The 23,941-nt window shown below is 40.5% G+C and overlaps 2 protein-coding genes across 16 annotated transcripts in view; one reads left to right on the top strand and one right to left on the bottom strand.

Moving 5' to 3' along the window:
- The window catches only part of NEK1 (NIMA related kinase 1), a 38,443-nt gene extending 30,880 nt beyond the window's left edge, over window positions 1-7,563 (bottom strand). For all 14 annotated transcript variants that reach the window (XR_010083724.1, XM_063424280.1, XM_063424281.1 and 11 more), the window contains exons 1-6: window positions 7,427-7,563; window positions 6,908-6,972; window positions 4,255-4,395; window positions 4,078-4,174; window positions 2,001-2,098; window positions 393-476 (exon numbers count right to left, since the gene is read on the bottom strand). Coding sequence is in view for 13 of the 14 variants with exons in the window: in XM_063424280.1 (XP_063280350.1) it covers window positions 393-476; window positions 2,001-2,098; window positions 4,078-4,174; window positions 4,255-4,371 (396 nt within the window). In the remaining variant the exon portion in view is untranslated. The remainder of the gene's footprint in view (window positions 1-392; window positions 477-2,000; window positions 2,099-4,077; window positions 4,175-4,254; window positions 4,396-6,907; window positions 6,973-7,426) is intronic.
- A 19-nt stretch (window positions 7,564-7,582) lies between these two features.
- The window catches only part of CLCN3 (chloride voltage-gated channel 3), an 85,900-nt gene continuing 69,541 nt past the window's right edge, over window positions 7,583-23,941 (top strand). The window contains exons 1-2 of one of the 2 annotated variants that reach the window (XM_063424296.1): window positions 7,583-7,714; window positions 18,972-19,147. In XM_063424296.1, coding sequence (XP_063280366.1) covers window positions 18,988-19,147 — 160 coding nt within the window. In that variant the 5' untranslated portion in view covers window positions 7,583-7,714; window positions 18,972-18,987. The remainder of the gene's footprint in view (window positions 7,715-18,971; window positions 19,148-23,941) is intronic. The other variant, XM_063424298.1, reaches the window with a different exon arrangement.

Below are 23,941 nucleotides of genomic sequence, written 5' to 3'. Positions count from 1 at the left end.
AAATGTTAAGAAGTCTATTAATTAAAATATTCATACGATTGCGCACTTTTTGTTCTCTACATGTTTTGAGAAGAAGAAAGTTTCTTACCATTCAATCCCCTTTAAGTCATTGTTATTGACTACTATGGAACGCCAGACTTATACAAGTCCTACTTCACTAATATGAGAAAAATCTACTTCACATTGTCAAACAATCTTTTCTGTTCCCACACATAAATACACAAGTAACACTTGTAGTTTCATCAAATAGCCTCATCTGTTTGTACAAATATATAAATCTCCTTCAGACTGAAGAAGTGTTTCCAGTATTAGAAACGTTTGCATAAACAAACCAAGATATGACTGCAATCACTTTGAAAGACAATTCAGTTGAAAAATAGCCACCTACATACCTGTGACTTTATGTCCCGATGCAAGATTTTTCTATCATGTATGTGTTTTAGTGCTAAACAGATTTGTACAAACCAATCCAGAATCTATTCATAAAAGAAAATGCAACATCAACTTTGTAATTTATCTGAGAACTTCCCCATTTACAAGATATTAACAAACCAAACTTTAATTATAACTATGGATTTTACCTTCCTCCCCCCCTTACCCGCTTCATTTATAACATAGAATAATTAAAAACTTAATAGTACTGTCACTATAATGCAAACTTTTTAATGAAAGATGCTTATTACACAAATTTGCTATTGAGACTATTATTTTCATTATGTATAATAAACCTATCAGAAGTATGCAATATGGATTTGATTGGCTAAAATGCCTAAGATGTGGAACTTGCAAATTAGAAGACTGTATTTTTGCTGCAGCCAATACAAGTCTTCTTGCACTCAGTCAATCGACCAAGAGTCCTAAGAAGCCTGCTGATGCTCACAGGAACACTTATTTTACATGTAGTAATTTTGTGTATCTTAACTTGAAAAGAAAAATATTACAAAGTAGATTCTGATGAAAAAAGCAACAAACAGCTAACTAGAAGATTGTGAACAAGCCAACAATGCCCTTTTTTGGGTAAATTTGCAAAAATCACAATTCAAGAAGTGACTGATGACAAGAACTTTGCCATGTGAATAAGTTTTACGTTCACTACTTAGAAGTACACACATGACAAAACTATAGTATAATGTAAGGCATAATTTTCACTTTTCCCTTTGAAGTCCTTCTTGTAAAAGTGAGGTCAAATGAGAAAAATTAAAATGTTACAAATTATATCCCAAATGTTTCATATACTACTAAGGCTTTCCAATCCCAGGTAAATTGAGATCCTACTGGACGCAGACACAAAAGCACAGAAACAATTTATAAGCAAAGAAACATGTCAGTCCTAACAAAAACCCCACCCTGAATCCTACATAACTTATTTTTACTTAATTTAATCAAATCTGTACTAAAAATCCTCTCATTTATTCAAAACTATGTCACTTCTCTTTCACTAAAAATTACCTTATAACCAGTTTTGTGGAAAAAGAACACGTATTGGAAGCATATCAGCAGAATATTTAATTTCTGTTACTGGCAAAATGAACTTCTGAATGATGCCAACTCCATGTTTCCATATTTCATATTATTATACTTACAAAGTATATTGTTTTATACTTATGACACATGAAAATCAGTATTATAATACAAAAATCCTATGCTATTACATCTCTAAAAACATTATTTCAGAGGTTTAAGGATATTCATGTCATCTTTAACTATTTTTCCTGTCTCAGATTTGGTTGACTTCACAAGAGATCCAACTTTTAAGCATCTTACACATACACAAAATCTCAAGTAACATACCCAGGACTTTCAACTATATTTTTTTTCTGTGTTATTTTTTAATGCAGTTGTGTTTTTAATGATGCTACACTGACCAAGAACAACAAGAATGACTGTTTGAGAATCTCCTTTTAGATTATGCAACCACATCTATAACCTAAACCAAAATAATTTCAAATTCATGAAAAAGTATCCTGAAACAAAACACTATAGCAGCAGTTTGCTGTTACCTGATCTTCAGAGAACAGGATTCCTTTCTGGGCATTTATCTTTTTAAATAGGTCTCCACCTTCACAGTAATCCATCACTATGTACAGACAGCCATTTTCTGTAATGTAAAAAGACAAAGTATTTCAAAAAGACAAAACCAAGACCCATCTTAACTTTCTAAATATCTCCACTACAGACACAGAAAAAGCAACAAAAAATTTACTTTTTTACATGCAGCTTCAGATATAATTTATTAGTCCATTTTTCAAACTTCAAGAAAAAATATGTTTATTATTTTAAGTTTTGCAACCTAATTTTCCCATTTTGGTAACACTGGACTATTTTGATAGGGAGAGAAAAGAATTACATCTACTGAACCAATGCCCCAACATGGCATTCAAAACCACTATGAAATTAAAGGTGTCATTTTAAGAATGCAATATAAAACCAATCCTCAAACTTCTTTCAAACATCCTATAGATCCCCCTACCCTAAAAATAGGGATCTTAAGTTGCCTCTATTTGCCTTGTTCTTTCTTGGAATTTCACCTGGACTTGCCAGAAGATGACAGACATCAGCTTTTATACTAGACATGCAGTTTCTTTCAGCCTGAAGAACAGTAAGAGAACTTCCAGCAGACAACTAGAGATGGGAACAATTATTTTCTCATTTTTGAATGAAATCTCAGGAGACTTAAAAATTCCCATGCAAGTTTCCAGTAGGAGATATGAACAAACATAATACATTTCATTCTAAGTTATGGTTTTCCCAGTTACTGATGAAAAACTCAGATTAGGAAGAAGCTAATTGCAAGTTGCCAAAAGTGTAAGAACTACACTACTCACATACTAGGCATGATTTTGAGAAGAGATGAATAAGTGCAGAAAATCAGTCACATGCTGCTCAAAAGAAAAAAAACCCCTCCTATTTTATGAAAAAGTTAGTCACAGCACTTTAAAAAACTTTGAATTAAAATATATTGAATCATCTAAGTCACTTAAATTTCACTCCCACAGAATGCTTCTGAAATCTGCTTTTCAAAACATCAAGCCCTTAAAGCAGTTTCTCTGTTTGGTTATTTTATTATTATCTTTAATTAGTATTATTTTAAAATATGATTCTAGGAGTCTGGATTTCATGCACATCTACTGCTGAAATAATTTTCTTCTATAAATTTTATAGTCAATGTATTCAAAGTCAATGTATTCTGGCAATAAAGATGTAACACAAAGTCTTGTGAATTATGGATTACGGGATCTGCCTTGTAAGAAAAAAGCAGTCTTAAAGAACAGGCCTCTACCACAATGAAGAAAGCAGTGTGCATATATAAACCAGAAGTGTGGCTGTGTAATATGATTATGTCACAAAAATCTCATTTAAAGAAAAGAAAAAGTGAAAGCTCCAGGCAAAAGAGATAAGGAAGTCAGCAGAAAGGAAGGAAAGAAGAAGAGACCAGAATCTCTAAATAGCACTTCAAAAAATATTTAGATTTTAATAATAATTTAACTTTTATATTAAGTTTTTGGCATCTTTTTCTGTTCTGCCCATTTTCCAAGACATTCACCGTGAAGACAATGTAGAATTATAATTCTCCTTCCTTTGTGCCTGATGAATTAAACAGTCCCATCTATTTTTCCTGCTCTGAAAGCAATTATATGGTTGCAGTTACTGAAGACTACACTCTAAGACAACAGACTTGGACATAAAACTGCTCTTGCTAGGTTATCAATATCCAAATTTAGACTGTAATTTAACCTACACAAGTTTAACCCACACAGGCATTCCAGTTGCTAGGGTATATTCAAGGAGACTTATGCTCTGGAGAAACAAGAGAATATCTTTCATTTAGGCATCAACCAAAACCAATGCATGTAAGGTATAGTCATGAATAGTTTATTTGTTGCCCTTTTTCCTGAATTACAGTTATTGTTAAAAGTGGATGGGAATTCTGAAAAAAAAATGGAAAATAACTGAAGTAAGTAATAAAGGTATGAAAATTACTGATTAAAGAGAGAAAAGTCCTTGACTTTTAGACTAAGTGCAGTAGGTAGTGCACAGAGTCACTCACGTTACTTCAGGTTCTACTGTATTATTTACCTTTAAATGACTCCCTACAGAGGACAATATTTGGGTGCTTCATGTTAGCCAAAACCGCAACTTCTCTCCTTGATTCTTCTCTCTCCTTATTTGACATCTTCAGAAGGAAAATAATGATTTATGAGAACAGATATACGAAAAGAATGGATCAGGAGTTTATTAATAATAATCACTCACCTTAGAGATGTTTATTTCTTTAATAACATATTCTTGGTCATTTTCTTTAGCTTTGACAAGTATTGCTTTCCCAAAGGATCCTTCTCCAATCTTCCGTACTTTGATATATTTATCCATAGTTCTCGTCTTAAGGCATCCTTACTTGGGTATTGGAAAAAATAAAAACAACAACACAAAAAACACATGAGCATATTTAATTAGGTGTACTTAGTGATCTAGCCTGATCAGGGCATGCTACTTTTTTTTTTTTACTCAAAATGTTGATCCATTTGTCTCTTCCATTGCTTTTCTGTAAATTATCTACTCAGTCTCAATTCTATTTTGGTACAGTTGGCTCATTTTGGGCCAACAAGGACTGCATAACTAAAACCTGTTTCATCTTTCATTTTGACTAAAAAGGATCTGTTTGGCTTTAAATAAATCAGTACAATCAGTGCAAAGGCTTCTGATTCAACTGGCACACAAACATCATAGAGCTACAGCACCTGAGCTACAGCAATGAATCTTTCATTCAACTTTACTTGGAAGAAACACAATGGAGGTGAGGGGAATTCCTATGCATTGTTTCTTAAGAAGCACTAAATCCAGCTTTTTTATCACTATAATGAAGCAAAAAATGGACTGAATTCAAAAGATCCCCATCACGTTTCAAATCATTATTCAATACAGAAAGGTGTGGCCTTAAGTTTGATTGACTTTTCACATTGTATATAAAACAAATCATTAAAAAATGGCACAAATCACTATTTTTCATGTACTAGCTGACCATTTAAACTACCTTTTCAGATAAAAAAGAGTACTCAGGTGAATTGTGATGGTGTTTAAGGTTCTATATTAAAAAATACTTTGGCAAAAACAGGACACTAGGGAGCTGCAAGCAGAAGCTAGGGCAATATACAGATATGTCAGAAGAGCACAGGGAAAGGGCAAAACAAAAACCAAAGTGACATACATCAGAGCAAATTCACAGTAGGCTAAAAGATTATATTTTTTAAAGCAAAAAGAACTTCCATACCCTGAGGAAGTTTCCACAAGCTGAAAAAGACAAAAGTGCCCTAAGGTTTTCTTCACTTAAGCCTCACTTGCAAGAACTAATAGCATTTCTGCTTTCTGTATCCAGCATCCCTCCAACAGGAGATCCTAGTAGCTCAGACCCAAACTTCACACACATCACAGATCTCACAATCAGGGTCTCTCCTCAATTTAAGATTTTTTTTTCCACAGAATTATCATGTACTAGACAGAGATGCTGCTTAAGAAGGTCTATACCATGAAAGCAGACTAAAATGAATAAGCCTGATTAGCATAGCAAGACAAAACAAGAGAGATCTAAAGGAATCTGTTCTGCAAAAGAGGAGATGTGACCCCTAAGACTAAGCATAACTACCAGGAAAGGAAAAAGTTAAAATTACAGGCCTGCAGAGTCTTTGTTGCATTGGGTTTTTTTTTCCCCTACGGTACATTAAGACAGTTTAATGTAAAGTTGCACTCCTAAACATAAGAAGTACTTGGTATTAACTTCAATATTCTTTCAGGCAACAGTAAAAGCATAGCAGGTGGAACACAATTTGAATTTCGCATGACTTTACTGAAGTTCTCTTCCTACTCTATGAAACAATCAGCGTTGTTCTGCAGTTAAACCAGCTGCATTAGGCATAGCTTAGGGCTGCTTCTGCATGCTGCTCCGTGCAAAACAACTGGCCAGTAACCAGCCTTTGGGCGAGAAGTTACAGTTCAAAGTAGATATCTAATCTTCTATGAGCTAGATAGCTTATTTTTACACGTGGCAAGGGAAAAAGAGGCGTCCAGAGAAAGGACATCAGTGCTGACAGGGCGTTGTCTTTTCAAGCTCACGGCAGTAAGTCAGTTCATCCACCACGGACACGTAGGAAAGCGGCACAAGTCACACCCCGAGGCAGGGCGATCGCCCGGAGTGTACGGCCAGGCCAGGGCCGCGCGTATGGGGAGGGGAAGGGCAGGACACGGCAGGGGCCGAACTGGGCCGCGCTCCGCCAGCGGGCGCCGCCAGGCCGCCGTCCCCGCACAGCCAGAGCAAGCCCAGCACTGGGGCGAGAGGTGCGGCCGGGAACCTCCCGCCCCCGGGTGGCTGGGAGAGACCTGGGCTACCTGCCCGGCTCCCAGACAGGCGGCCCTGCCCACCCAATCCCCAGCCCGCCTCAGCTTCCCCCGCGCCCGCCGCGGCCGCCCAACCTAGCGAGGCCTCGCACCTAGCGAGGCCTCGCACCTAGCGAGGCCTCGCACCTAGCGAGGCCTCGCACCTAGCGAGGCCTCGCACCTAGCGAGGCCTCGCACCTAGCGAGGCCCCGCCCCCTCCGCCCCTATTGGCAGCCCCGCCCCGAAGCTCGGCTCCCATTGGACGAGCCCGCACTGGGGCGGGGCCGCGGCCCTGCCCGCTCGCGTTAGCGGCACTTCACCCTGGTAACGCGCGGCCGGGGTCACGTAACGGGTGGGGCGCGCGCGAGTCTCAGGGTTTCGGGGGAAAACCCCCCCAAAACAGCTCCAGGGTTTCACGGGCGAGCCGCACCCACAGCACCGCACAGCCCGGCACCGGCGGTACATGTCTGCCCCAGGACAGCCCCGGGGCGGGGTTCCTAGGGGAAACGTGCCCCGGCGGGCAGAGCGTAGTGCTTACCGGGGAGGCTCGGGCTGCACCTGTGGCTCCTCCGTTCCCGACTCCAAAGCGCGCCTTAATGGCACCTATGGGCAAAAAGCCTCGTGATTTACAACGTGCTTTCTCAGTCCGAGGGCCCCAGGGCACGGCGTCCTCCGGGCTTCTTAGCCTTGCACATAAGAAGACCAGCGGGCACTTTCCTTAGGAAAAAATAAAAAAGTCCACCCTTGACAGGTTTTGGTGGAACTTTCATTCGCTGTGTGTTAAGTGAATCCCACACTGGCCTCAGCGCCTCGGCTGGCAGTACCCAGGAGTTCCGTGCTCAGCCCGATCTCAGCTTAAGAGTTTTACCTGCGTTTTCTCGGTAGGTAAAACCCTTAAGCTCTCGGGGCCTGGAATTTAGAGGTGGCGCAGTTTAGCCCGAAACCGAACCACGCCGCGAGGTACCCAGCATCTCTCCGCCTCCTTTACCCGGGAAACCGCCTCCACCCCGTTCTGAAGCGCGGGACTGTCCTGCCTCCCCCTGGGCCCTCAACCCACCCTCGCAGAGAGGGAGCCCGGCATGGGCCCCTCCGGGAAGCCGCGCCCCTTCGCGGGAGGGCGGGAGCGGGGGACGGGCCCGCGCCGGGCGGACCGCGGGAAGCAGAATCAGCCGTGACGGCGATGCTGACCCTGGCGGCGCCGATTCTGCGCGGTGGAAATCCCCGCCCTCCCCGGGCCGAGGGGGCGGTGCCGGGCGGCGGAGCGGCCGCGGGTCCGGGGGCTGCGCTCGGAGAGAGGATGAGCCAGCGCCTCCCCGGGGATCAGCGGGCGGCACCGCCCGCGCAGGTACGGGCGGGGCGGGATAGGGCAGGGCAGGGCAGGGCAGGGCCGGCCCGGCCCGGCCCGGCCCGGCCTGGCCCGGCCCGGCCCGGCCCGGGTTCCCCCGCGGCCCAGGGACATAGCACGGGAGCGGGGCCGAGGGGTCGGGAGGAGGGGAGTGGGCAGCCCCCGCCCTCTGAGCGGCAGCTGCGGCCCCGCCAGCGAGGCAGTTCCGGCCGGCCGGGGGCGGGGAGGGACGGATGTGGCAGCTCCGTGCGGACCCCTCACCGGCTCCGTGCGCCTCTCCCGAAAGGCCGGGATGAGGGGGGAATGCCCCGCGTGTTTACACAGCGTAAACACAGCGTGTTTGTGCCCTGTCACCCCATGCCGGTGTTCCTCCGGGCAGCGCTTGTGCGCACACGGAAAGCGGGGGCTCTGCGGCTGGGAATGTCCAGGGTCTCCTCCCCACGTAACCAGCACTGGAAGGATTATTCTGCATGAGTTGCTCGCTTTATGCTGGCTCGCGGGTTTGGCTAGTAGGGCCGCTCTTAGACAAGGGAGAGTGGTAATGGGCTCCTGTTGGAGCTTCATAATTAAATGGGCGTGCAGGTCAGCGAGGTTAAAACTGAATATTAACTGTATTCTTTCATATTATCTTCCCTACTTGTCTAAAATTCTTCCCTTCTCTAGCCAAAACCATGGAAATGACTGTAAAACAAGTGTGTATCAATTCTCACTTAAAATGAATGGTTATGAATGTGACAGTGGAAAATCGTGTGCTGATAGGGAACTACGTTCAGTGTAGTGTAGTAAATATGCTGTGTCACACTTTAAAGTACTAAACTAGGTAAAATATGGCCTTACAACTAAATCTAAAATGTTTCTGGGGCTAACCTATGTTCGAATAGATGCTTAAATATTTTTGGCAACATACTAGTAAATGACAGTAATTTGGGTGTGAGGACTTGTACCTCATTTTTGAGGTTGTGGGACCTCTGAAGTTTCTGGTGCAGAGTTTGTGGAAGAAATTGTCAGGTGAATTGGTGCTTTTTGCTTTTAGATGGTTTTCTTTTTGGTGGACCTGTGAAGGGATTTATTTTCAGTATCCCTTAGCAATAGAGATACTTCCTTGCAGATATAGTTAGTTGAATAAAGGATGTGTTTGTATGACAGATTTGAAAGCAGATAGTCATGAAAACTGTTTCTCTATTTAAAGAAATGTCAATATGCTGTAATGTAAAATTAACAAAAAATATTTGTGCATTATAGGCAACACCTTTGTGAAACATAATAAAAGAGAACTCACCAAGCTGTCACTATCGGTTTTGCTAAGATAAGTCTTTCACTGAGTAACTCAAATTCTGAAAATTTGATGTCTTGTCTCTTTGGCTGGCAAGCAGATGTAAACTTGCTGCAAAGCTGTCAGAGTGGGAAGGAGTTCTGTAGGAAAACTACAGGTAGCTTGAAACACAATGACTCTATCTCTCTGCAACATGTGTGAAAACAGTATTTACATGGTGTTCAGAAAAATGGAGCTTGTTTCTTGTTTGCTTCTGTTTAGAAGTGGTATGTGGTATGTCAGTCCTAAATTCTTTGCCTGATAATGGTAGATGTCATACACAATCTGTATTGTAATGTTTCTAGAAACACTTTTTACTTGTTGTAAACAAGTACAACACATTTTACTTGTTGTATTCCAAGGTTTTCTTTGCCCAAATTTTTACAGTGCCCCCCTATTTGAGTGGTTTACCATTCCACTGTTCTCTCTGTGGTGCATACTTGCAAGTTAAAGTAATCCTGGGTAAAATTCCCTCCCTTCCTCCCCTCTTCTCCCCTTGTAATAAGAACAAGCCTATCCAAATTCTTGACCAGGAAAGACACTTGAAGCTGTTGGCCTTTGCTCTTTGTGACTGCATTGCTCTGAACCACTTTATTTTATTAATTTTTCAGCATTTTTAACATGTCCATATTTATACTTCCTCTTGTGCTCTCTTGCACACCAAAAGTTTTTAGCAAATTGATGTTTGAGTAACCTGCAAGTGAAAACCCACTGTGCTGGTTACTCTACGACCAGGTGGGTCTGGCTGTGTAATATATGTTCTCCTGTTCACTAAATATACAATTTGGCTTTTTTTCCTCACACACACACACTTTGCTTTGGGGTCTCTGTGTGTGTGTCTTACCTTGAATAGCACAGTTGCATTCCTTGAGTGTAAACACTAGAGGCAGGACAACTGTTCCAAGTTTACAACCATTGCCAAAAGGCATTCTAGGAACACTGAGTTTTTTCCTGCTCTTATTTAGATGACCTCATATGCATGTAAATAGGTGTAACTGTGCAGATCAAGTTTTCAGGGTAAAGTCTCATAATAATTTGGCAATAGGGATATTTTTAACTTGGTTATAAATGAAAAAAAGTAGAATAGAAGCTCTACTGCTGAAGAGATTTGTGCCAGAAGTGATAGTAGTGCCAGTTTGATTTAATTTCCTAATTCAGACTATTTTGCATGTTCCTAAATTTCTTGCTTTGGCACCTTGACAGCAGCAGTAACCCAATAAACTCCAAAGGTTGTCAGCAGTGGCAGTGATTATGTACATGGAAATGCTTTTGTACTCTCCCTGCTTATTTTCCCAAAACTACGATTTCAGCTTAATGCCTGTGAGCAAGTTCCCAATTGTCTTCCATGTTTCAGTTATTCCCTATGTCAACCTTAAAGGGCAGGTTCTGTGTTGTCTGACTTGCTAAAGCTGTTCAGGTGTCAGGTCCGCTTTTTACCTGTGCTTGTGAGTGAGCAGGCTCTGCAATACTTCATGCTTGTTTATATGCCATGCTTTGGAAACTGAAGATGCTCAGAATAGTAGAAAATTGACAATTACAAATCTTTAGAGTTGTTTAACTTGAGTCTTGTTTTTTTGAATTTTGGAAGTCTTTACAAAATCATCTGAGAGAATAAAGTCTAGACAAAACAATGCTCATTTAAATTGATTAGGATGAGAGGGTTGTAAAACAGATAAAATTTTTTTCTGCTGGGAAATGTGCTCTGCTTTAAAAACATAGAAACTGAAAAATCTAAATTGTTGAGATAGTAATTATACTTAATGAACTGATATTTTTTGTTACTGGAGAAGGGAGTTGATGAAGTAATTCATAGGCTTCATGTGTAATAGAAAGAATTCTAGACAAAGCTGTTAAAATGGTTACAAATCTGTTTACATCTGGAGTACCCTTATTAGTTTGTATTATGTAGTAAGTAGTCTTGAGTGTATATTCCTGGAAATGAATGTAAAGAATAGAATTTATAACTTCATAGTGGCTCCCAGCAGTTATTTTTAATAACTTGCAGAGAGTCTAGTCAGGTATTTTCTCCTTGAACTTTCTAGGCATTCAGCTGTTTTGCTTGTTAAGCATTTTCCTTAGGCTTTCTAGTTACAGGAATAGACTGTGCTTACTTTGTAGGGCTAAGGAGAAGTAGTAAATAAAAAAATTAATTAAGCTCGGTCCTGAAGCACAGACCCTTTGATTAAAATAACCTTTCCTGTTATTTTTTCTCCTTGTTTTTGATATACTTTGATAAATTTCTCTAAAAAGTTCAGAGGAGATTAAGTACTCAAATACATATTTTGCATGTTCATACTGCACTAACGAAGAAATGTTTCCTAATTGAAATGGTGAAAATGGCATTTCACTTCAGTACTTTGTTTGAATTCCAGATAGAGCTACTGGGGTGATTTAATATTTTGACATCCTGCCAGTGTAAATTCAAGTACTTGTTTTCCTGAAAGATAAGTTTGTGTTTGAGTGCCTTCCACTTTTATCTTCAAATTAGTGTTCTCTGGCAGTTTTCTTGGATTTTGATGTTATCTGCAGTTTTTGATCTACTGCAGCTTTTTCCCCTGAGTTTTCCGCTTTTAATTTGTCTCATGTATATGTTGGGAAAAAATTCATTTCTCCAGGTTTCCAAACACATTCATTTTCTGATTTTGAAAAGTGAATCTACAAATTGCCAGAGTACATCTAGGAAAGAAAAGAGAAGATTCCCTTAATTGTTATTTGACTTTTTGCTTCTTGTCTTGCAGACAACTTTAAAATATTTTCAGTCTTACGGACTTAGTAGTTTTCTTCTGTTTTGTGCTGAGATGTGAATATGTTTTTAACTTAGGCAGCAAAGCTTTTAAGACACCTGAGGAGACCCAACAATCTGTGCAGTATTTATGTCATTACCACAGTTAGAAAAATATTAGTGATATTCCTAACAAATTTTTAAAGAAGGCTCTTTTTTTTCCTTTGGATAGGTAGAGGATGGATTATTTTTAATAAATTCTATTCATTAACTCAGTGAACTGACCTCATCTCTTTGGTTATACAACATATTTAAGATAACTCACCTTCTTTGCAGTCTTAGCTAGAAACCTTTTAGTAAACTATAGGTGATTTTTTTTTTTTTTGGTAATATTTAAAATGAATCTGTTAAAAATGAGATGCTTGACATGGCCAATATATCAAGCAGCAATTCAATTTAATAATTAATTAATTAGCATGGTAAAGTGTGAGCAAAGACAGCGCACTGGGTACAGTGGAAGGATTTTCCCTTCCGACTGCTCACCGATTGCTGGACTTGCTGGGATTTTATTTGTTATATTCATACATATTCATAAACTTTCTCAGCAGTTTCCATTTCTAGTTTTAACATCGCAATTCAATACTTAACAGTCATAAATCCATAGTTGGTCATGTTTGGTTCCTGTGTAACTCTATAGGCTATTGTGATCTATTTCGATATTTCAGTATTCCAGGATGTACATCCAGGATATGTCTTCCAGAGGTGGGGTCCAGCTTCCAGATGTGGGGGTCCAGTTTCTATTTTCCAGGTCTATCAATCTTCGATAGTGATGTCCAGTTTCCCTCTTCAGGTGACATAAATCAGTGAGCTGAAATCCTTCTTTCGTGTCCAGGATGTTTTCCCACCTTCTGTGAAAGGCCTGGGCCCCCTTCTTACTTCCTTCTTTTGTCTAAAAGGCTTTTTACATTCTAAAACTACAGTTAAAATTCTTTAATACAAAGCAAGCTTCTAAAGTTTTAATTAAAAGACACTTATTACAGAATAGCTTGAGACTTATAATAGGTAATTGCAAGCAAAAGATTTATTCAAAAACTTCCTTCCATGCTTTCTTCGGTTGTTTATTAGAACTCATCTTTATAACTGTCCCATGGCCGTGTTCCACAATTACAATTACACAGATTTTCTTCATTTCCCTGACACGAAATATAACTTTGTATTTCACAAATCCAATTTCTTTCTTACCCACCATGAGTCTTGCTTTCAACATGATACCACTATTGAACAGTAAATTTCCCCCTGGACTCTCCTGCCTGAAACTTGTTTACCATTTGTAGATCCTGATGAAATGCACATAATTTTGGGAGATGCCCTTGCTAATGTTTCAACTAAGTTTTACAGCTTGAGAGAAAAATATTCAAGTGTGGGGAACTTGCTGTGCGTTCTGAACTGCTAACACACTTGATTTAGTGAATACTTTGCATTTGGTGCTGTTTGTGCATCTAGGGCTTCACTGCCTTTTGAATTTTTTAAAACCTTTTAGTTATCTATTTTTATTAAAAAGCAGAAACAGGCTATTAACAGTCTTGTTTTTTTAACATCAGAGGTTCACAGGTCTCTCTGAACAGATTTATCTATTTATTTCATTGTTTGAAAATTACCAGAATGGCCACCAGTAATGGTTGGAAGTGCTGTTTTTTAAAAAATGAGGTGGCTTCTGTGTAGTCCTGTAGCAGGAGCAAGATGACTTATAAGGTAGAGCTATCCCAAACTGGGCCTCAGACCAGGCCTTAGACCTGGGCCTGCTAGGCCTCAGACGTTTCACCTACGTAGATCTAGATAAGCTTGTGGTGCCGTAGAAGCTGGGTTAAGGTATAAGTATCCACAGAATAGAGCAATTACTTGGGAAACACGGTTGCTGCCTTAAACTGTAATAGCTTACATATTTGTCCATGCTCACTGCCAATAGAAAAGCACCTGTTGCTGTAAACTATCTTTCCTGTATATAACCAGACATTTTGGGGAATAAAGGGGAGAACGTGTGATATAACCATGTTGGCTGGACCCTCGTTTCTCTAGTCTCCGATCCCTACACAGTCCCTGCTTCATAATCCAGCAAAGGATGTCAGCCATGAGCCAGATCCAGGTGTTGATCACAGGTCACAGATCAGTCCTTCCTCATCTCAGTGCCTTAACACTGTTGCTTGAGGGAATCCAGAGGAAAACAGAGCAAGCCTGTTGTCAGCGCTCCTGGCCTTGACATTTAAATAGCTGTATGTACTGCATCTGTCAGTTTATCATTCTGCTACTGTGATGTACTTCCCTTAAGCGGAAGGAAGCATTCAAGATTCATAAATGTTTGTAGTCAAAAGGAACAACAAAAGTCAGAGGGTCTGCAAACGAACATAAAGTTTTGTTAGTGCATTACACACTTGGCATGAAAGTTATCTTAGTCTGTAATAAGTGTATGGCAGTAAGTTTTGGATAAAGGGATAGCATGAAAAGGAAGAGAGAAAGAGAGAAAAAAGAGATCACTAGTCCTGGTTCCAGCATCATTCCAGCTGATGAGATGTCCAGGGTTGCGGAGGCACTCCTGGGCTTGCTGGGGGTACTTTTTAATATATAGGTTTCGTCACCAGTAAGGCAAGTTTCTTCTTTTCTGTGCAAGTTACCCATCTTGTGCAGTCATTCTTTCAGACCTTTCTGGAAATGGGCTGGAGAGCTTCAGGGCTCTTGGATAGTCTTGATCCCTCTCTACAGTCTGTGCCCATACCTTGGCCTCATTCCTGTGCTTGTGCTGTACAGTGTTGTGCTTGTCTCTGGGAACTAGACCCAGGATGTTTGTCCCTGAGGAGTGCTGCCCTACCTCTGCATGGCCCCTTCTCCAGCCACATCTTGTTCTTTCTCATGTTAGTACCAACAATCATCTGTTATTACCAACAATCCTTGGTTGGCTCCACAGCCATCCAGCTAGCATTGTTTGAGTCATACACATCTTCTGGGATTCTACAGTTATGCATACCGAGAGGAGTGCCCAGCCTTTTCTTGTTTCTGGTGACCAAAGGCTTGTCTAACAGAGTACATTAGATATGTTCCTCTGGCTGGTGTTTTCTTCACTTTGAAGCTGGAAAATTGTTAGTAGGGAGAGTAAGGACCAGGAACCACCAGGGGTCCCCACAAGATTTCAGAAGTAGCAGTCCTGTGCCTGTACTGTGTTTTGGAGAGCTCTATAGCATTTTTTCCTGGATCTCAGGGGCTTTAGTATGTCTCTAAAGAAATTTTAATTCAGACCTTAAAAATCTATGGTAGCTGCTGTTATTGAGAAGATGCTTGGAGTTAGACTTAGCATAGTGGTGCTTTTTCACATTCCAATTTGACAATCCTGAATTACGTTGAACTTGAATGAAATTGTCTGAAAGATTCTCAACTCAGGTGTGACTTTGAACTTTGGAGTCGGTGCACATAGTTAGGGACTGCTCAGTGCATTTCTCTGAGAAGTTGAAGAAAAGTAGTATGATTAATTAGATTTGTGGTCATTCCAGTGATATAAGAGCTCTGCTCCATTGTATAACTCTCAGATGACTTCAACACAAGTCCACATTAAAAAGGAGCAAAAGCCTTTAAAAACTGTAGAGACACTGTTGCAGTGTTTTATCATCAAAAGAAAATGAGCATCTGACCAAAGACTCAACAAACAGAAGTTACATTGTCTACAATGGACACTGCATAGTTCCTGCCCTTCAAAAGAGGTGTATGGATTTTACCTTTTAGTTGTCTTAAGTTGCAATGTTATTTCTCATTTGAATATGATCACAGAAGGAACACCAGAGACTTCTTATTTTTGCCAAGGGAACTCTTCATCTTTTCCTTCCTAGACTGAATATTTGCAGCTATAGGTACTGACCCATTAGTTTAGAAACTAGTACTGTATCTTTCATGTATTTTAGGCTTGCTCTGAAGCAGAAGCCATGGACACAGTTGTTTACCATGATTTGACTAAGGATCAGTACCTGCTTGTGAAGCTAAAGCTTTTGAGTTATACTTGATTTTATACTTAGTTCAGGTTCATGATAAGGAATTATGTTGTTAGCTTTTCTTTTTATTGTTTTTTCTCTCCTTCTTTTAAACTGTTGACCGAAAACCCCTCCAAGACTTTACCACTCATGGAGCTGTTTGTTACTGTACCTGTGTGGGAGACTACACTTCAACTCTGATAGCAGAGTTTTTTCTAATGTATGGGGTTAGTTTTGTATGTTTAAATTGGAGTTTCAGATAATTCAGCCAGTTTGGTTGAATGCTATTAAAGTATTCACATTAGTAATTTGGTGAATGTGAAGTGCCATTAAAAAGTATTCTCATTAGTGACTGGGTGTGAAAGAAGCAATGCCTTCCATCAGATAGGCTGATGTCTTTGGATCAGTGGATATAATTCCTCAGCTGTCACAACTATGGATAACCATAATCTTTCTGGTTATGACATTTTAGAGAGTGGAGACGCAGTGGTTTTGAATACTTTATACAAACTAAAGTCAATGCCCTTAATGTTTGGGGTCATATGACCAGAAGCATGAGTTCAGTATTCATGCGGTAAGTAGGCTCTTGGGTTTTAGTAGGTTTTTTGTTGGCTTCCTTTTTTAAAAAAAAAAAAAAAAGCTGAGGAGATTAAAAGTACTCTTAAGTAAGATTGTTAAGATTCAGTAGAACATAAATATGAATACTGAGAGGTTTTGTTGCAGTTTTAAAGCTAAGACTGCTTTACAAGTAGTCTTTTCCTGTGGTTGTGTCTATGTGGTTCTGTTCATACTTGACTGTCTCTTTCCTCCATGAGTGTCAGTTTTATTTTAGAAGCAGCTGTGAATGAAACTAATCTGAGCTTTACCTATGGATATTTTTGGAAACTGACTTTTTATCTTCTATTTCAAGACAACCTAGGAATCTACTACATAAACTCAAACAGTTGTGGGGTTTTTTATTATTTTTAAACTCAAATAGCTTCAGTTAACTGGCAGTGCTTTTTCATAACTTTTTTTTTCCAAAGATGACCTAAAAATTGACCAAGATCCTTTCCCGAGGATTACAGGTTTGGGTTGGAAGGGACCTTAAAGATCATTTAATTGCAACCCTCCTGCCATGGGCAGGGACACCTTCTACTGGACAGGTTGCTCAGAACCCCATCCAACCTGGCCTTAAACACTTCCCGGGGCATCTACAATTTCTCTGGGCAAGCTGTCCCAGTGCATCACCACCCTCACAGTAAAAAAAAACCAAAAAAATTGATGGGTTTTTTTGAGTGCTACAGAGAATGATCTGCCTATGTATTTGTAAAGGTTAGCATAAGCATTCCCTAAATTTTAAGTTTGAATTATTGAGTATCTTTTAGAATTTTTGTGGTTGAAGCTTAACTTGAAGTGTTAAGATTTTTTTTGTGCCTTTCTGTGAAGAAATAATCTGCTAGCGGTCTAAAAAATACAGTGAGAAATTCCTTGCAATTCGTTCACCCATTTTCCAAACCTGGAATTTGGAAAATGAGTGATGTTCTCATCCTGCTTAAATATTTTCATGTTGCAGACAGAATAAATAAATCAAAGCTAGATATATTGAGTCTGTGGTAAAAATGGAAATGTAATTTTCGTGCTGGTGAGACTAAGAAAGAGTGGCCACAACATGGCCTTTGTTCTAGAACTATTGTAAAATTCTTGTAATTTCTGGGTTTAAAATTTCTTTCTGAAAGGCAGATTTATTTAAAACCTAAAAAAGATGCAGGATTTTAAATTAATTTAATATGGGATGTTTAGAATTTGGTAATAAAAGCTTAATTCTGCTTTGATCTTTTGGGCAGGTGTTCTGGCATAGACCCCCATAAATATATGGATACATGTTAAAATTTTAATTTAAGAATGGGTGTGGGAAGTGTCTCTGTCATATTATTTGTCTGCTCTTAAAATATGCACTAGCTGGATACTTAAAAATAAGATTATATATATATAGAATGCCTGACTATTTTATAACAAATAGTTACTTATGAAAGTTCTTAACATTTAAACCATTTTAAATTCTGTATTATTCTCAGAATTTTTCAGCAAATTACTCTTTGGTTCCTGTCGCTGCATTTTCTCTACCGTAGAACATATTCTTATTTGTAAATCTTGTATCGATAATTTTAATTTCATCTCCTTTTGCTTCATGGGTGCATAGCATTCTCACTAAGTGCTGTACTCAAGTAGGGTTTGTTGGAAGATATATGAGAGTTAGAAGACAGATGACTGCATTTTAGCTTAGTTGTTAATACTGAACAGAAAAATTGAATTTTACACTGATTTTTACATCATGATTTTTAGTTTGAAAGAGTTCTTTTGTTAAGATCAGTCACTGTGAGGTTTTATTGGTTTGTGTTTTATTGTGTTGATTGTGTTTGCTGAGTTCTTTGTTGTTGTGGTTTTTTAGTTGTTTTTGACTTTGAACTATTTAAAGCAAATTTGTAATCTGGAATCTGGAAGAGTACTTTAAAGTTTTCACTGTACCCCCCTTCTGGGGAAACAGCAAGCCTTAGATGCCTTTATTTTTCCTGCTACCCCTTTGAGGTGGTGATACCATTTTTTTTTTTTAAATTGAGATACAGAAAAGTGTTTTTATGGGATAACAGAACACAGTCTGGAGATTTACTGATTGCTTGGATCAGCTGTCAGCAAATATCTTGTAAATCTGGGGTTTTACTGGCCAATTTTGTCTTTTCCATGGACATGTCTCTGCACTGGAAGTGGTTCCCTCAGCTGACTCACTTCTCTGCTTGACCTTTTAATTGTAGAGCTTGAAAGATAAGCAGGATGTCTGATGTTGGAGAGCAGAAAAATGCCTCGGGTACTAGACTGCAGAAAACTGCACAGGCTTACATACTTTTTCTGCTATTGAAGTAGCTGTTTGTCAACTTCACCAGTGTACTTGCTGCCTGCACTGTATTTCATTAGATTTTCCACAATATACTATGCCTGTGTGCTCATTACATTCTTTGCTCTCTCTAGTCATAACAGGTAAGAGATCCTGCTTTAGCTCTCTGTTCTTCAGTTTGGTTATATTTGTTCTGTATTCTGTTTTTGTAACTTGTAGTATTGTCACCATAAAAAGTTTTCCCTGAAGCATGAAATACTCTTGTTCTATTTTGATACAAATTTCTTAGTGTTTTTTGAATATTCAAATAGGAAATAACTTATTTTTGTATATACATACAGGTTATAAACCAGCTAAATGGAGTCTGAGCAGCTGTTTCATAGAGGCTACTATCGAAACAGTTACAACAGCATAACTAGTGCAAGCAGTGATGAGGAGCTTTTAGATGGAGCAGGTGTAATTATGGATTTTCAGACCTCTGAAGATGACAATCTCTTGGATGGTGATGCACCCATTGGTAAGTTAATTTCAGCTTAAGAGTTTCACTGGGTTGTATTTTTATGTGTTGTGGGTTTTTTTGTTGGTTTTTGTTTTGGTTTTATATGACCAAATCTGATCCTTTTTTGTTAAGAACACCTTTCCTTCAGAGAGAGACTTTAAACCTGAAAGGGGGTTGAACATTGTTCTGTGTGCTTGCCAGGGTTAGATTGTGTGGGATGACATCTGCTACAAGGCAGATATTAACATGCTGCTGACAAATGTAAAACTTGCTGTCAAGTAGGATGGCTATTCTGCAGCTACCTGGTCTTTCTTCTCTGCAGTGGGATTATGGAAGTCTCAATGTCTCCAATATTTCTTTGATGCAAAAATTAACAGGCTGTTTTAATCATTACTTCTAGAGATAAATCTGTTTTGCTTCATTGAGCACTGTTAAACAGAGGCAAAAGCCAAAAGTAGAGGTGTTGTTAGAAGCAGCGGAAGGCACAATATGAGCTGAATTTTTGACTAGATAAAAAGTTGCAGAGAAAACTTTCTAATTTGAACACTATAAAAGCACTGAAATTATACAAACAAGAAAGAAGTGGGAAACACTTTTTTTTTTTTTAGCATGAGAAAACAGTTCATGTAGTGGAAGTATTAGCATTCATTTAGCAATAGTCAGAGGTGAACTGAAGGAGGGAAAGAAAGTAATTTCTGTTAAAGATACTAAACTTGGTTAAATGTATACTCTGGTCACTTCCTCTCACTTTTGTTTTAAATCGAACTCTGCTTCTGGATTTTTTGCTTTTTTACTGCCTTTTCCTCTTTCCTTCTCCCATTAGCATCGAGTTGTTTTCCTTCCCTGCAGTGTCCCTTCTTCCATATGTTTTCCCTTTGCTGCGCTTAGCAGTTGGATGTTGGCCCTGTACTGATGGTTGGTTGTGCCATATCATTATAAGCATTCTTCTCACCTGTATTCCTTCTAATTAGATATGTCTTGAATGTGCAGTTGTTTATTTTGTATACCAATACAGCTATCAAAAGCCAACACACCTTCAGTCATATTCCTTCTGGCACACTACTTGGAGAACACCAGCATGCTTAAATCTAGTGCTTAAGAGTTGGGAAATTGTTAGGTGAACAGCTGGCTTCTGTATATAATTCTTTGTTCTAAGTATCTGGCACTATTAATCAAGTGAGTGCCTTGCTTGTCTAACTTGGTATTTACAACCTGTACTGAAAGTCTGAAGCTACTCTGGTTATTGTTCTTATAAATAATTTCCATCACTTCAAGCATGAAGGAGAAATGAGTTTACAGTTAAAATGAATAGTTTCAGAGCTAGTGTTCTGCCCTTTACTTGTTGGGAAATCAGATCCATAAATTGAGTCCAAATAGATGAGGTGGTTGTTTTGTTTGCATTGTCAAAATCAGTGTAATTGCTGCACATGCCAGCAGCTCCCATCTTGTTCTAAAACTGAAGAACCAAAATGTGGGTTGGTACATAAATATATTTTCTTTCCTGGAACTATAAGTTTTTGCTAATCACTTACCTGCTTGCCCCAGTTCTGGACTCCCTGTAAGAGGCAGCAATAGTTATAAGCCCTATTATTTTATTTAAGTGAATGGTGATTTATGTGCCTCCATACATGAAAAATGTTTTACTGTACAGCAAATCATAATAAATATCTTAGTAGTAGATCAGGATCTGATGTTAGTTTTCCTTTTAGGGTGGTAAGAACATACTTAGAAAAATGTTACATATAAGCTTCCATTCGGGAGGTGAACATCTGTGTTTCTCATTCCTTAGGTGTCCAAATGGGTCAGGTGTTTTTTCTTTTGTGTTTTTAATACAGCAAATCACATTGACAAGACAAAACAAAGGCTTTCTTGCATGTGCCTGTTTTGTTCTCACTCAGCATCATACGTTTGGGGTGGTTTTTTTGTATTATTATTACTATTATTTAAATGTTCTTATCTTTTAGCTGTATTTTTGTTCTGTTAAGTCCAAGTACAGATGGATCCAATATGGACAATATATAATGTTTCCTGCCTCCTGAGGAAGGGCAGGACCATCCCAATAACTAGAAAATTACATGCTTCTCAGCACTGCAGGCCCTCCTCATGCTCCGGAGCATGAGGAGGGCCTGCAGTGCAGAGGCCTCAGGTCTAGCTCTGTGCTTTAGCGGGTGAACCCTGCCAAAATCAGAACCCCTATTTAAAAATATGGTGTGGTTTAAGTCTGTGGGACTGGAAGAATTTATAAGCCTGGTATCTTAGCAACATTAGCAAAATGGCTATAATGTATTTGTAGTTAAAATTATTGTGGAATAATGTAGATAAATTGAGAGCTGCATTGCTGCAGAATGTAAGCTTGTAGTACAAATGAGCACAGACATGAATTTATGCAGTCTGCATAAGTTGCCATGGACAATAGAGTGCACATCAACATTTTTCCAGTTTATGTAATAAAATACAGAATTGCAGATTTTTTTAAAAATCAAGACCATGCAGTGAGGAGAAAATGAAGGGTTAAGAAATAGTCTTTCTTTATCATTCTTCCTTTTTCAACCAATGAAAACGGAAACATAAGTTGCGTATATATTATATAAATAAAAGTCTAACAATATGGAATTTCTAAAGTAACTGTAGTCTTTCCCCCTTGTTCAGAGAGTAGTAAGTTAACAGAAGTCTGCTTATTTCACTAGGCTTGCTCAGTCCCTTGGCTCTCAGGACAACAATTCTATAAAGCTGCACTGTTGTTGTTTAAATTTTTGGGGGGCTCCCAGGGGGGGTCCCCCGGGAGACCCCCGGGGTCCTAGGGTCGTGGGTGTTCCCGTGCTGGCAGGCAAAGAGACTCTGACGGCTGCTGAGGTGCTGATGAGGTGAGGGTTTATTCACTGAGGGAGAGGGGAAGGGAAGGGGGAAGGGGAAAGGGGGGGGAAGAGGGAAGGGGAGCATCCGGAGGCCTCCAGGGGAAGAGGGGCAAAGAGGGCGAACCCCCTTGAGCTAGCACTCTTAACACCGAGGTTCAAAGGGGCGCGGTAACATTCTCCAGCCAATGAGGTTACAGATAACTTGATACTGCAGGGAGGATACAGACTTGGGACAAACCATACATTTTCCAGGGGTGAGCTAGAGCAAACCATTTCCATAAAATGCAATCCCACAAGTCACCCTTTTTTTCTTTAAAATGTGAGAAGAGAAATATGACATATGACAATTAACAATTTAAAAATGAAACAGTAATTACACAGTTTTGCAGCATAAAACCAAATACAATTGCAGTAAGGATGATGTTATACTGTGAACTTTTATCTGACCTTGTAATTGCAGTAGACGGGTTATATGGGTTTATATTGCAAGATTTGAAACAAATTAACACATTTGTTTGAGCCTTTTCAGCGTGACTGGCCTAATAGTGTCTAACCTTTTCCAACTGGCTTTTCAGCCCACCACAGCCCCCAGTTTAGGCTCTGGCACTGACCTCTGCTCCCACTCTAGGGACAGGAAAACACGTGGAGTTCCCCGGGCTCCACACACGGCCTCAGATTCTCCAGGTGGCCTGCTGCAGTTCCCCCATTGGGGCCGGGCAGGGGCAGTGAGGAATTTAAATCAACTCAAGCTGCCACTGATCTGTCACGGGATCTTGTAAGGCCTGAACAGCAAGTCACCGACACTCACGGATCTGAGCCAAATCACTCCTTTCACTTTCCAACTGGTTCAACCGAAAGGACCTACACTCTGCATGCAATTGTTTACATTCATCCATATGTACCCATTGGGGATTTTTTTCGTCCATACTTGCACCAGAAGTGTCAGAGACCTAACAAAAGACCCCCAGTTTTAGGTCATCAAAAGAAAAACAAAAGAAAAAAACTAGAAAAACTGTCAAATACTTTCTCAGACACCATATCAGGTTATCAGTCACCCTCAGAACTAACTGAGGACAGTATAAACCCAAAAGTGTTACTGATTCAATAGTCTACCACTGAATCGCGCCTTACAAGAAGACAATTCAAAAACTGCTTCCCTTGGATCTACATTTGTGACCTGAAAAGGCCTCTGCTTTCTAAAACAGAAAACAGGGGAATCTACAATATTCATACACACAAAAACTAGAAAGGCATAATTGTAAAACTACTTCATGGGGAAAATAGAATGAACAATTATACAAGGCTGTAAAACTGCTATTACAAATTCACTTTAGCTTTGGGGTTTGGTTCTTTTCGCTGCTGTCCAGGGGCGTTGGCTGCTTGGGCTCGATCGATGGTGTGCGGGGTCCTTCTCGCTGCTGCTGAGCGGGGGGAGGGGTGCCTGTTCTCTGCGCGGCTTCTCCAGGTGCTGGGGCCCACGCACGCGCTGCGGCGGAGCCGGGACCCCGTGTCGGCTTGCGCCAGGACTGCCCCACGCCGCGGCAGGGTCCCGCTGGGCCGGGGCCGCTCCGCCGCTGGGGCCGCGCCGGAGCCCTGCCACGCCGGCACTCGGGCCCGCGCCGGTCTTGACAGGCTGGCCCACGCAGCGGGGCCGCGCCGGGCCGGGCCTGCACCGTGGGCACGCGCTGCAGCAGCGGTCCCGCCACGCCGGGGCTCACACTGGAGCCTCGCCGCGGCAGAGCCGCGCCGCCCGCGCCGCACCACCTGGGGGGGCTGCGCATCCCGCGAAGCGCCGAGGCGGGCCGGGGCCCCAAGGGGCCGGGACCTGGGCCTGCGCCGGGCTGGTCGGCGGTGGTGGGACGGCAGCGTGGTGGCTCAAGACGTCTCTGCACGGTGGGGGAGGGGCCGCCCGGAACGGCCACTCCACCGGAGACGGCACCAAAACGGTGTTACCATG

The sequence above is a fragment of the Prinia subflava genome (assembly GCF_021018805.1).
Source record: "Prinia subflava isolate CZ2003 ecotype Zambia chromosome W unlocalized genomic scaffold, Cam_Psub_1.2 scaffold_2cwr_NEW, whole genome shotgun sequence".
NCBI classification, from domain to species: domain Eukaryota; kingdom Metazoa; phylum Chordata; class Aves; order Passeriformes; family Cisticolidae; genus Prinia; species Prinia subflava.
The sequence above is the reverse complement of the archived record's forward strand: the minus strand, read 5'-3'. Positions and strand labels throughout refer to the sequence as shown.